Source organism: Sardina pilchardus, chromosome 7, assembly GCF_963854185.1.
Source record: "Sardina pilchardus chromosome 7, fSarPil1.1, whole genome shotgun sequence".
Lineage (NCBI taxonomy): Eukaryota > Metazoa > Chordata > Actinopteri > Clupeiformes > Clupeidae > Sardina > Sardina pilchardus.
In genome coordinates, this window is record NC_085000.1 from 31202487 (window position 1) to 31215208 (window position 12722).

The 12722-nt window shown below is 47.4% G+C and overlaps 1 protein-coding gene across 1 annotated transcript in view; it reads left to right on the forward strand.

Moving 5' to 3' along the window:
• The window catches only part of zgc:162200 (uncharacterized protein LOC558638 homolog), a 33128-nt gene extending 21337 nt beyond the window's left edge, over positions 1–11791 (forward strand). Inside the window, exons 8-10 of the mRNA XM_062541791.1 lie at positions 1197–1348; positions 7335–7695; positions 9217–11791. Of these exons, the coding sequence (XP_062397775.1) occupies positions 1197–1348; positions 7335–7695; positions 9217–9222 (519 nt within the window). The 3' untranslated portion in view covers positions 9223–11791. The remainder of the gene's footprint in view (positions 1–1196; positions 1349–7334; positions 7696–9216) is intronic.
• Positions 11792–12722: the final 931 nt, after the last annotated feature.

The window sequence follows — 12722 nt, forward strand, 5'->3', positions numbered from 1 at the left end:
CTGACTAAGTGCCTAGGGCGTCATGGTGACCTGCTTCTTTTCTAGCTCTCCGATTGGCTCGTTCTCTCACTTTGGTAAATGTATAGAGGTTTCATTTGATGTTTCCTCTTTTTCCCCTTTTGCCTAGTCCCACCTCTCATTCCTTTTGATAAGGCCACCAGTTTTATCTCTTCAGAGACGTTTTTATTGTGCGTCAAAGCAAAGGGAAGCACAGGAGATAAGGGATGCATCATAGAAATATCTCTCTCACTTCCTCATGTCTCCTTTTAACATGGACCAGTGCATGGTGATTGGATGAGAACTCCGGCAGTGCAAGGTGGTTGGATGAGACCCTTGTCCCCACCCCCTGTTTGCCCACTGAATGGGAGACTTTGTTTACCTGCCTGCTAGTGCGAGAGTGATGTGGTGCTTCTCCAGCTGAAGCTATAATCCTGGGAGAGGTGTACGGTATAAGGTGAAGCTCAATCCCAATTCCAATCCCAGACCTCGCATCAACTTCTAAGCATGCAGGCATGCGAGAAACCTGGAAGAGAGGTGACTCTGGGATGAGGTCGCCCTTCTGCTCACGAGATTTCCATTTCTGCAGGCTCTCACGACAGGCTTATCACAGACCTCTGCCTTCCACCAAACGTGAACATGAACCACTGGCCAGATTAGCATATGAAATCATAATCTTCGAGATTAGTATGAAATCTCCTCAAACTGGAAGGAAAAATATCCGTGCATTGAAATGAACTCCCAATAATTTTTTTTTTTTTTTTCTCGCTGCAATTTAGATCAAGTTTTCTTAAAGAGGAACTATGCAGGTTTGGCGATTTCTTCCCTGTTTTCTCGTTTCACGCTTGCAGGTTTCTAAACTAAACTAAACTAAGAGCTACACGCACACATTCAAGAACATATGCTCAATTTCGAAGCCATGTGCTACCTATTTAATTGAGTCATAATATTAGAACTTAGTCATGAATATATGATAGAGTTTGATTTAGAGTGGTGTTTGTGCCCATGCTCTTAGCTGCAAAGTTTGCGTCATAGGCAGAGTTGTTATTCTCGCTGCGCGTCGGGGTTCTGTCCGTCCTGTCGGGAATTATTTTTTCGATAATGACCGGCGTTCTATACATTATCCCTTACTTAATTTGCCAGTTGCTAACTGTTAGAGGGTTTTTTTTTTGTCTGTCTTTAAATCTCTTGTCGTCCAGACGGCGGAGTTGGCGCTGAACAACCTGAAGACGAAGTACGAGACGGAGAAGGCCATGGTGTCGGAGACCATGGTGAAGCTCCGCAACGAGCTCAAGGCCCTGAAGGAGGACGCCGCCACATTCTCCTCTCTGCGCGTCATGTTCGCCAGCAGGTACACACACAGACACACACACACACACACACACACACACTCTGACTCACGTCTCATGTCTCATATTAAAACATACACGCACGCATGCTCACACACTCATCTCATGTCTTATGTCTCATTAAAACACACACACACACACACACACATTTTCATACCTCATAACACTCACACTTATGTCTCCTATTACACACACACACACACACACACTTATACACACAAACTTATACACACAAACTTAACAAGATAAAAGTTCAGTTATCAAAAACTATCATTTTCAAGCACCAGTTAGATAAGATTCATAATCCTCCAATCAGTATGAGGCATTGTTATCCTGCAGGTTAATAACTCCAGTGACTATGAAGGCTCTTCGCATCTATCTCCAGAAGCGCCTGAGGTCTGGTCGTCTCCCTAAGTCCTCTCGGCTTGGACTCGCTTTTCCTTTTGTGGCGTCTGACAAAAAAAAAATGGACCCTAATTTAAATGACGAGCAAAGTGTGAAGTTGAACTAAAGCCTAATTTGGCTAAATCTGTTGGCTAGTTTAACATCATGAGCAAGATCCAAAGTGCAGCCACCGGTGGGGGGCTGCTCAGTGTTCCCAGATGCCACACAATAGCTTTAGTTTGTGCATGAGACATTTGCTCATTGCCTGACTTTGCACTTTGCCCGTCATGTAAATATGGGCCCTGTGATGTTGTTGAGGGGAAGTGGTGGTGGTTGGTGTCCAGCCATATGCTGCCTAAGTGTGTGTGTGTGTTGGGGTGGGGAGGATTTGGCTAAACAGCCTCCGTTAGGTTTCACTCACTGCTTCAGTCTTTGGGTGGCATCTCAAGTGTGTGTGGGACTAACTCTGTTCCAGTTCTCAGTAGCATGTCCACGTGCTTCTGTTCTCACATCCTTTGTGTTGTTCCTCTCTGGTCTCTCTCTGCCATCTATTAATACACTACAGTAGTGGGACAAAAGACGGACAGGAGCGTTATACCTGTGTTTGGCTTTGTTTGTTTGCTCGTTGTGGTGTTTGTTTATGTACACTGGTGGACTCCACTGGCCTGGCTCATCAGATCCTTTGTTTGCACTTTGGGTCTTTACGCCCAACGTCACCTAATGCAGCAGGTAGACAACCCCCGTAAGACAACCCCCGTCTGACCCCCGCAGCATTAGAGCCCAGTGAAAGTGTGTGCGTGCGTGCGCACGCACGTGTATCTCTCTGACCCCGACAGCACTAGGGTGTGTGTGTGTGTGTGTGTGTGTGTGTGTGTGTGTGTGTGTGTGTGTGTGTGTGTGTGTGTGTGTGTGTGTGTGTGTGTGTGTGTGTGTGTGTGTGTGTGTGTGTGTGTGTGTGTGTGTGTGTGTGTGTGTGTGTGTGTGTGTGTGTGTGTGTGTGTGTGTGTGTGTGTGTGTGTGTGTGTGTGTGTGTGTGTGTGTGTGTGTGTGTGACCCCAACCATATTATGGTTCACCGGGTGTCATGAGTCAGACACTGCTCTGATAAGGACAGAGTAGTGAAAGCTCATTAAATGATAACGATAGCTGTTTCATTTGCACAATCTTGTTTTATTCAGAACAAGTCGGTTTCCATTAGGCAGGACAAGTCTCCTTTCCTGCCGTACTAGAGCATCCTCCACAGTGCCCTTTTTACCCTCTTCCCTTTAATTCTCTCTCTGTCTCTCCTGCTCTCTCTGTCTGTCTCTCTCTCCATCTCTCCCTCTCTGTCTCTCTCTCTCTGTTTTTCTTTCTCTCTCTCTCTAAAGTGACATGTCTTTCAGCTGCCCCCCTGCTGGTGTTGGAGGTTGCTTAGGCCATGCTTGAAAATCCACCCTGTAGTTCTGTTCCAGTGTGTGTTGGTTGGTATTCCCAGAGCGAAGCCCCCACCCTTCATTTCATCCCCCTCCCTTGCCATTTCTCTCTCTCTCTCTCTCTCTCTCTCTCTCTCTCTCTCTCTTTCTCTTTCTTTCTCTCTCTCTGTCTCTCTCTGTTTCTCTGTTTCTTCATCTCTCTTTTTCTTTCCTCCCTCCCTCCCTCTCTGTCTCTTTGAATTACCTCAAAGTAGGAGCATAGTGGTGACCTCTGGTGCCATTGAAGTGTTAAATGCCCCCTGCTACCACCCCCGTCCTGGTCCCACCCCGACCCCACCCAGCAGCTGTGCCATCCAGGCCCGTGTGTGGCATCCATGCCCGTCCGCTTGGTGTGGCATATGGGCCAGGCTGGCTCCCTTGGGTCCCTGTGGGGCAGCTGCTTGCATGGGCGTGTGTTTTTAAAGTGCACGTTTCCGCTCTGAATACCTCCGATGCTCCTGTTCTACCCTGCAGACCAGTGCCACACACACACACACACACACACACACACACACACACACACACACACACACACACACACACACACATAGTGAAGGATTGAAGTAGACTCAAGTGGGCTTTTGAAATGATCACAGAACACAGGCTGGAATGTTATTTACATTTCCTGACTGCCTTGTGACATCTTGAAGGAGGAGTGCCCTGATATTTTTAGTAGGCTCTATTTTTGTGATGCTTCAGTAACCGTGAATGTTTCTGTGAAGTTGAATTATAGCCCAGATTGTTTTTTTTTTAAGGCCGTGTCCCATCAGCAGAGATGAAGTGTGATGAAAAGGGCCAAATAAAGAGAGTTGGACATAATCTGAGTAGATTATGACAGCAACGCGTCACTACCATAACCTGGATTACTGACGGAATCATCCACCCCCACACTTCACCTTAGAGTGTGTGTGTGAGGGAGAACAGGCCAGCCTGAGTGAGGTTCTGTTGTGGTGCCCTCGGAATACACAGGATGCCAGGCTGCCAAAGTGTGTGTGTGTGTGTGTGTGTGTGTGTGTGTGTGTGTGTGTGTGTGTCTGCATTGAAGGGAGGAAAAGGGGGTCACAGAAGAGAAGAGATGGAAGGTCAAGTTCCCCCAGTCCCCTCTCGGTGGTCATGGTAAAGGGATGGGTCAGGTGGCCCTGCTGTTGACCGTAGAGGCGGATAGAAGAGCACGAGGAAGGGAAGAGGGGAAGATCTGATTAAAGCGGAGAATAGGATGGATGAGCATGGAGAGGGATGATCTGTGTGTGTGTGTGTGTGAGAGCGAGGGATTCTGTGAGACAGAGCATGTGGATGGGTGGGTGTGGAAGGGTGTGTCAGATTTATGCCATCATGCCATACGTGGCGTCGAGTATGATCGAGCGGGCTCTCAGGCAGATTAAATTATCCCTCTTGCGCAGGCTTAAAGTGCCACTGGCACACTAGTTTTCTCATGGACTCATTCCACAACCGAGAACAGTACAGACAGCTGAACACGAGAGTAAAGAATCACAGAGAGGGCCAAAGAACTCCACCTCTGCATATAGAACACGTGAGTGTGTGTGTGTGTGTGTGTGTGTGTGTGTATGTGTGTGTGTGTGTGTGAGAATCTCGGTTGTGTTGTCCTCTTGGAGCACAGGATGCCAGGCTGCGGTGCCAAGGTGGCCCTGTGGCGTCGGCGGTAAATTCTAGAAGGCCGGTAGCGCGTGTGTGTGGTGGGTGTGGCGCTCCAAAGTGGCCCGTAATCAGATTAGCACTCTGGCCCTCGTCTCGCTGGAGCAATCTCAATCTCAAGCTCACGTGCAGATTAGCCTTGCCGCGTGGCCCGCCCACCTGCCGGACACACCCCACACACCCACACACACACACACACACACACACACGCGCACACAGGTGAGTATAGGAAATGGCAACATCAAGTGAAGGGACAAAGGTTAAATGTCAGGCTAAGCCAACAGGTTGGTGTTTGTTTTCCCAAGTGCCCCTCTATACAAACAAGTGCAGGAAGCTTGTGTGGTCATTTCCGTGTGCAGATGATGTTTGCTGCAAACAGGGGAACTTCCTTAAAGACTAGAACACTTCAGTGTGTTTTTGTTACTCACGTTCTGTGTTTTAAGTTCCAAGCGAGTTTCATCTTACCTGGTCGCCTCAGGTGAGGTGCTGTGCATAGCCAAAGTGGTGCCTCAAGGTCGGAATGTGAATGGTCAAACGTCAGGTGACGCTTGCTGGTCGGTGCTAGGTGATCCTGGCTTAAGGCCGGTTATGCAACACCTGAAGAAAACCAGCTCTGGAGCCGGTGGTGCTGATGTCATTGGTGTGGTGGGAGGAGTAGGGGGGGGGGGTGCTGTGTCCATGCTAGGACACTTGGTGCTATGATCTGATGGTCAGCTTGTTGAGCTCAGATTAGTTGAGCTATGCAGTTAATTATTGTGTAGTAGTGGCTGATTCATTTGGAGTGGCTGTGTATCTCCCCTTTAGATCGATCACTAAACAACAGCAGTGGAATCAAACAAGTGAAGGATGGATGTTTTGGCAAATGGATCCATTTAGATATCTGGTTCAGAACGCAATAGATTGACACGACTAGATGGATTGGTAGTTGTAAGAAATGGGTAGAGAACTTGTGATGGTAAATTAATCATACAATGTAAGCTGTATCTGTGTCTGTGCATGTGATTTGTGTCTCCCTTTGGTTGGTTACTTGTAGAGTTACTGATATTTCATTGACTGATAGATGCAAATAGATCTATGTATGATGCAAAGATATAGATGTATAAGATAGATGTAAAAGATAGATATATAGATCATTTTCCGCACATCTTGGGTCAGAAACAGAATCCCTAGATGTAGTGCACTAAACAGCCGTCCTTAGCATGACCTGCTGTGTCATATGTCATGCTTAGGTGTGTGTGTGTGTGTGTGTGTGTGTGTGTGTGTGTGAGAGAGAGAGAGAGAGAGTTAGTAGGGGGATGATGGGATGTACTGGTTGTTTTTGTGGGGGAGGGGTGGCCTGTTGATGTCCTCGTGGCTGCGTCACCTGTTGACCACACGAGGAGGGGGATTTACTGCACTGTGTGTGTGAAAAGAATTTACAGGAACATAGGAGTGTGTGTGTGTGTGTGTGTGTGTGTGTGTGTGTGTGTGTTGAAGCCAGGGAGAATGAGAGAAAGATGGACTGTGTTTCAGAGAGACAGACCGAGAGAGAGAGAGTGAGCAATGGATGGATAGATGGATGAAGAATGAGTGTGTGAGAGTGTGAGCTTCAGAGAGGGAGAAAGAAACCTCAGTGACATAACCACCTAAGCTCCCACCTCCACCACCACCACCACCTCCTCCCTCAGTGGGCTGTCACTGCTGTTGTCACGACGATCCTTCCGTCTGGTTATGTAAGCAAGCCCACTAGTGCGGCCTGCAGGGTCAGGAATCATCACTCCTCAGGGGTCTTAACGAGGGACTTCTGACTCTCTATCTGAAGATCAGTTGGAGGAGTCGTCTGCAAATGCTAGTTTGACCACTGATAAAATAAGGGACGTCAAACTCTATCTGACGATCAGTCGGAGAAGTTTGAAAATGCTAGTTTGACCACTGATGAAACGTAGTGGCCGTCCACAGTAATCATGAAACGTATCACTCACCCTGATGACACATTTAACTTTATTCTGCGTGTGTGGGGGCGGGGGGGTGGTTGGGCGGGTCCGTCTTGGTGGCAGACTTTTTCAAAAGTGACATATGGTGAAGATGTGTGTATTTGTTCTGTGTGGAGCCAAGCAGTCTTAGATCTGTCCATATGTATGTGTGCAGCACCACCTTGTGGACAATGACATGAACTGCCGTTTTGTAACCACACAGCCCAACTACCACAGGAGAGCATCTAGTTCTCCTGAAGGATCTTTATTCACTGGCCAGCTCTGTGGATTACAGTCTCTTTGACTTTCACTATTGCTCACTCATTTTCCTTGTCCTCCATTCTCTCTCTCTCTCTCTCTCTCTCTCTCTCTCTCTCTCTCTCTCTCTCTCTCTCTCTCTCTCCCTCTCTCCCTCTCTCTCTCTCTCTCTCTCTCCCTCTCTCCCTCTCTCTCCCTCTCTCTCCCTCTCTCCCTCTCTCTCTCTCTCTCTCTCTCTCTCTCTCTCTCTCTCTCCCTCCCTCCCTCCCTCCCTCTCTCTCTCTCTCTCAGGTGTGACCAGTACGTGACGCAGCTGGACGAGATGCAGCGTCAGCTGGCTGCGGCGGAGGACGAGAAGAAGACGCTCAACTCGCTGCTGCGCATGGCCATCCAGCAGAAGCTGGCGCTGACGCAGCGTCTGGAGGACCTGGAGGCGCCGCTCTCGCCCCTGAGCAACGGCAGCGCCGGGGGGGGGGTCCCGGGCAGCCCGCGCCGCGCCCGCGCCAAGCAGCTGGGCACCAAGTCGGGCCGGGCGCCCCGCAGCCCCCTGCGCTCCAGCCCGCGCGCCAGCCCCGTCTTCATGACCCCCGCCGGCCCCCAGGGCATGGTCAACCACTTCCGGGTCATCTCCCGGAGCGTGCACGGCAGCCCAGTAAGAGCGCGTCATCATCACCACACCACCACCACCTCCTTCTCCTCCTTCTCCTCCTCCTCCTCCTGCTCCTCCTCGTCAGCCGCGTCCTCCTGTTCCTCTTCGTCGTCGTCGTTCTCGCCCCCCTCGTCTTCCTCGTCGCTCGTGCCGCAGCCCTCCACCTCCACGTCTGCCCGGAGCCTGAGCTCCGCCCCTCTGCCGCGGGACGCCACCTTCGTGCGGCGCCGAGGCTCCGGTTCGACGTCGCCGGCCTCATCCAGCGGGCTCGGCCCGTTTGAGATCGCGGGCCGGCCCTCGATGACCCCTCCCTCGGCAGCGGGCAGAACGGAGGCCGGGAGACGACTCGGACCGACTCGTTACGACACGTTCATTAAAGAGCGCCGCACGTCGCTTCCTGTGGACAAGCCCAAGACCTCGCGCTTGCGCTCGGCTGAGAATTTAGCCTTTTCCTGGGACATCACCGAGGGCATCAAGCAGTCGCAAAGAGCAGTTAAACCAGCGCAGAGAAATGTCGTAACATCTCGTACGACATCAACTGTAGTTCAGGGACGGCAGTCCAAATTTAATGTTCCTAAATCCAGATCTCTAGAGACGGCCACCTCCATCGCTCCGGTATTAAGCCCCGCCCTCTCCCTGTCTCCACCAATCACGCAGTGCCTTAGAGCGCCTTCTTCCAACGGTTTGTCCAGCAAAGAGCGGGAGGCAGCGGTTTCTAGCAAGAGCGGGCGGTTCATTCGATCAGGCGCCTCTCCCAATGGAACCCAGTATAACGCGGGTTCCTACTCCCGCTCTAATGGCTGGACCAATCAGAACCGCCGCACTGAGCGGTCAGCCAACCACAGCTCGTCTTACAAAGTGCATCTCGGGCGACAGTGTTCTGAGTCCAACTGCTAGTCCCATGACAGCTGAAGTTTTGATGTAGCCGCAGATAGACCGGTGAAACTGACCTACCACTGACCGCAAGGTCCTGTGCTTAGTCGTGATCTTGGACCTCGTCACACCGTTTACGCCTCTCCTTGATCGCTCACCCTGTTTGTAATAGTGTGTCCCATCCCCTGGGCTATACAAAGGCTGACCCTCAAGCCAACCTCCACTGCCATAGATTAAATGTTAAAATATACATCCATTCATTAGTTCTGGTTGGTCACAAATCCAAGAAGCCTTTCCTCAAATATTTGTATTTTAGTATTTCAAATGTTTGTAAATACATTACAGATTTATTAGTATCTGTGTCCGTACCACATTTCTGTGAGCACATTTCTTATCCAAGCACCATGACCTGACAATTTTTCAACTCCACTAACTTTATATGTAGTCTTTTTAAATGGCCATACGTATTGCCATTAGAAGTTCTATATGCATACCCTAACAGCCTTCTTCTGTTTCTCCATGTGTGTCTGACTCTGCTTGGCTTGGTCGTAAGGTCGTCTGAGCTGTAGTCGGGCTGAGTGTGTTGTGATGCGTCTGTCTCCTATTGCACCCCTCCCCTGATGAGTTTCTCTGTGGTTGTTGTCTCTGCAGCGGTGAAAGGTTGTCATCTGTCCCCCCCCGCCCCTCTCTCCAATCTGGCTCGTGTGTTGGGGAACGTTCATGTCGACCTCCATCTCTCTCTCCTCCGCCTGGCTCCTGTGTCTGGGGAACATGTCATGTAGAGCTCATCACACCTCCATGTGGTCCTTCCCCTGCCCTGCTTGCCTGACCTCTCTGCATCTCAGACCCAACAGACCTCAGAAGCACTCATCAGGACCTTCTCTCCTCCGCTATCAAGCATTTCTCTCTCTCTCACTCTCTCTCTCACTCTCTCTCTCTCTTTATTCTCTCTCTCTTAACCTGGCCTGTTCATTCTTGACTTCTGTCTCTTTTCTTATCTCTCTTTCTGTACTCCATCTATCAGTTCATCTTCTTGTCTCCATCCTCTCCCACGTCTCCTGCTCATATACTGTTCTACTGCCCTCTGTCCACTCTGATCTGATCTGATCTTGGCTGTGCATGCATGCTTCTGGGTGAGCAGGGCAGAGAGAAGCATGCCACCATGCCATGGCTGAGGTGGGCACCATTTGCTTGCCCCTTGGGGGTCGAATCAGATCCATTCCATATCTTGCCTTCAACCATCAGAGTCCAAGGGCACTGACTTGTACCTGAAAACCTCTCTTCAGACCAAAACATTTTAGGAATCAGACTTGAGCTGATGGACTGTGTGTTTTCTTTTTTTTGTGTGTGTCTATGTTTTTGTTTGTTTTCTTTTGTACAGTATTAGCCTTTTAATTATTACAGAAAGGCAAGATGCCTTGTTTATTAAATAGGAAAAAAAAGAAAGAAAAATCTGTAAAAAATATATATTATGCTAAATAAGGCAAATGTGCAGGTTTGGTTGGAGTCTGCTGTATCCTACACTATGTTGGCTAGTAGCATGTGTCGGACCTTTTACTGTGCTACTAGTGTGGATGGTCTGGATGGGAAGGCATCACACTAACAGTTCTTCTGTGTGAAGGTCACATATACAAGCACATACCAACAGGCTAAAGTCCTGCTGGGTTTGGTGGGTCACTGAAAACTAACCACCACCACAACAACAAAGACAAATGGAAAACTCTTTGTTTTATTGTTTTTTCCTTTAAATGATTATGTGACCGTTCAAATGCCCATCCTCCTCTTTGTCCCGGACTGCTGTGTCCCATTGATTGGCCCTCGGCCCCAGTCAGCACCACTCCGCCGGGACCGGGACCGGGACCGGGCCCTCAGCCGCCACCGCCGCCTCTGATAAATGGGCTCTCCTCAGGTTCTGTGACCTGTGACAAGTCGAGCAGAGGAAATACAGAAGATTCAACCACGACTCAACTTCCAGCTATGCACAGTCCCATGACCGCCTAGAACCCAAGTGACCCCGGCACAACCAAAAACTAAAAAACTGACCTATGTACTGTTAGATGTCCTTTCATGATTCCTTACTCTTGAGAGGTGTGTGTGTGTGTGTGTGTGTGTGTGTGTGTGTGTGTGTGTGTGTGTGTGTGTGTGTGTGTGTGTGTGTGTGTGTGTGTGTGTGTGTGTGTGTGTGTGTGTGTGTGTGAATTTACTAGTATGTATTGGGTGAATGGAGAAGAGTGTGGTCACCTCTAAACCCCTCCTGCCTGTCAGGGCTTTTGTGGGCTACAGTGTAGGATCATGGTTTGGCTTTACTGTGAGAGCCTTTTCTACGCTTTGCTAGTGATTTTCAGCAAAGCCGTTTTTATTTTTCACACCGAAGTTACAAAAAAAACGTTTCATTGGAATGTTAATTTTTAGGGTGGAAAATGAATCATGCAACAGAAATAGGTTATGAGAATAGTGCCTTAATTTTGATTATTTGCAGTCTCAATTTTTTTTGTTTTGTTTTTTTCCCCTTAGTGTATTGCAGTATTTCTGAGGTGGAAATGTATTAGTACACATTTTTTTTAACAACAACAAAAAAACGATCATGGGAAATGGTAGGATTAATTTGTGCTTGGCCATGGGGACGCTGTTGGCCCCTGACCTGAAACTTAGGAAAGTGCAAAATTTGCCGCCTCAATCATGTGTCCGCGGCATAAAGATGTTTAGCAGATTTAATCTCATCTGTGACCCGTTGACGTTTGTTTGAAGCCCGTGCTGTTAGCCAAAGCACAAAAAAGGTGTACATGCCAGGTAGCCCACTTTCTTTTCAGAGAGTTTGGGAATTGGGCATCTTCACACTCTCTAAAACAGTTAGCTAGCTGTCTAGAGCGTGTTGTTAAGGTCATAGGTGGAAATGACCGTTGATTCAGTCAGGCAATGTTGTCATTGTATGGGTGATCACTTTTATGTTGCTGCTTGTTGTAAATGACAGTGTACTAAATGGATTTGGTAGGCTGTTAACCTCGACCTTTACCTGTGTTATTTGTGTGTGAAATATGTGACGCTTGTCTCAAACGTCCTCTTGCTGTTGAACATTTTTACCCTCCGACTCGCTTTGGTACACTTTATTATGGTGGAACTCTGGAAAAAAATGGCTCAAAATATTGCAGGTTTTGTCCTTCCAGAATTTGATTTGTGAGCTAAATATCTAGTGTCTTGGGGGAAAAATAAAGTTACATAATGTCTACCTGCTTGTGTTGTGTGTGTATATGTGTTTTCTGTTTTTCGGTAATTCTCCAACTATACTTTTTAGACCTGGATGTTTGCAGAAAATGAAACCTTTTTAATTGAAATATTACTGACATAATTTGTTTCCCCAGCATGCCTACCTGCCCTGAGGTTGGCTGTGCTGATTTTTATTAAATATATGTATTTTTGGGGGATTTTTTATCCAGACAAAAATCCCAGAAATTGTCATTTCCACAACCCAACATTTTTATATTTTTGTTACTAAGAATGTATTGGGTTACACTTCACACTTGCATCGTTCCAAATTGTAAATTGATGACCATTTGGTCAATTGATTGACCAAAACAATTTTGTGGTTGTGGAAATGATAAGGGACATGTCCTTGCCGAGCCAACCTGTCTTTATCACTTCAATGGAGACAGGTGTGGAAATTACATTTTTCCCCTTTTTCCTCTAATCTCATGTTTGACCAGTGTTAAAATTTAGAGTTGGCATTAAATAATCTCTAATTACACCTAATGAAATTGTAAAAATCCAGACATTTTTCCGTCAGAATGAATTATGAGTGGTTCGGAAATGACTTACAATAAACATACTCTCAGTGTTTCTCATATTTACCTTGAAATACCATTGAAATTATGATGCATACTTTCTGTTTTAATTAAAAATTATTTATCAGCTTTAGATTTCAAGAGGATCCAAAGTCTGGTCTAGGGACAGGCAAAATAGTAAAAACCGCATATAAAATGCCTCCTATCTATAATATATATATGTATATATATATATAGGCCTATATATTAAACCAAAAAAAACTAAATTGAACAATATTTTTATAGGTTCACCTTAACATGTGGTAAGTGTGAAAACAAAAAAAGTGGAAATGTTTTTAAAGTTCTTTTTTTTTTTTTTTACATCTGTCAAGGACAGAA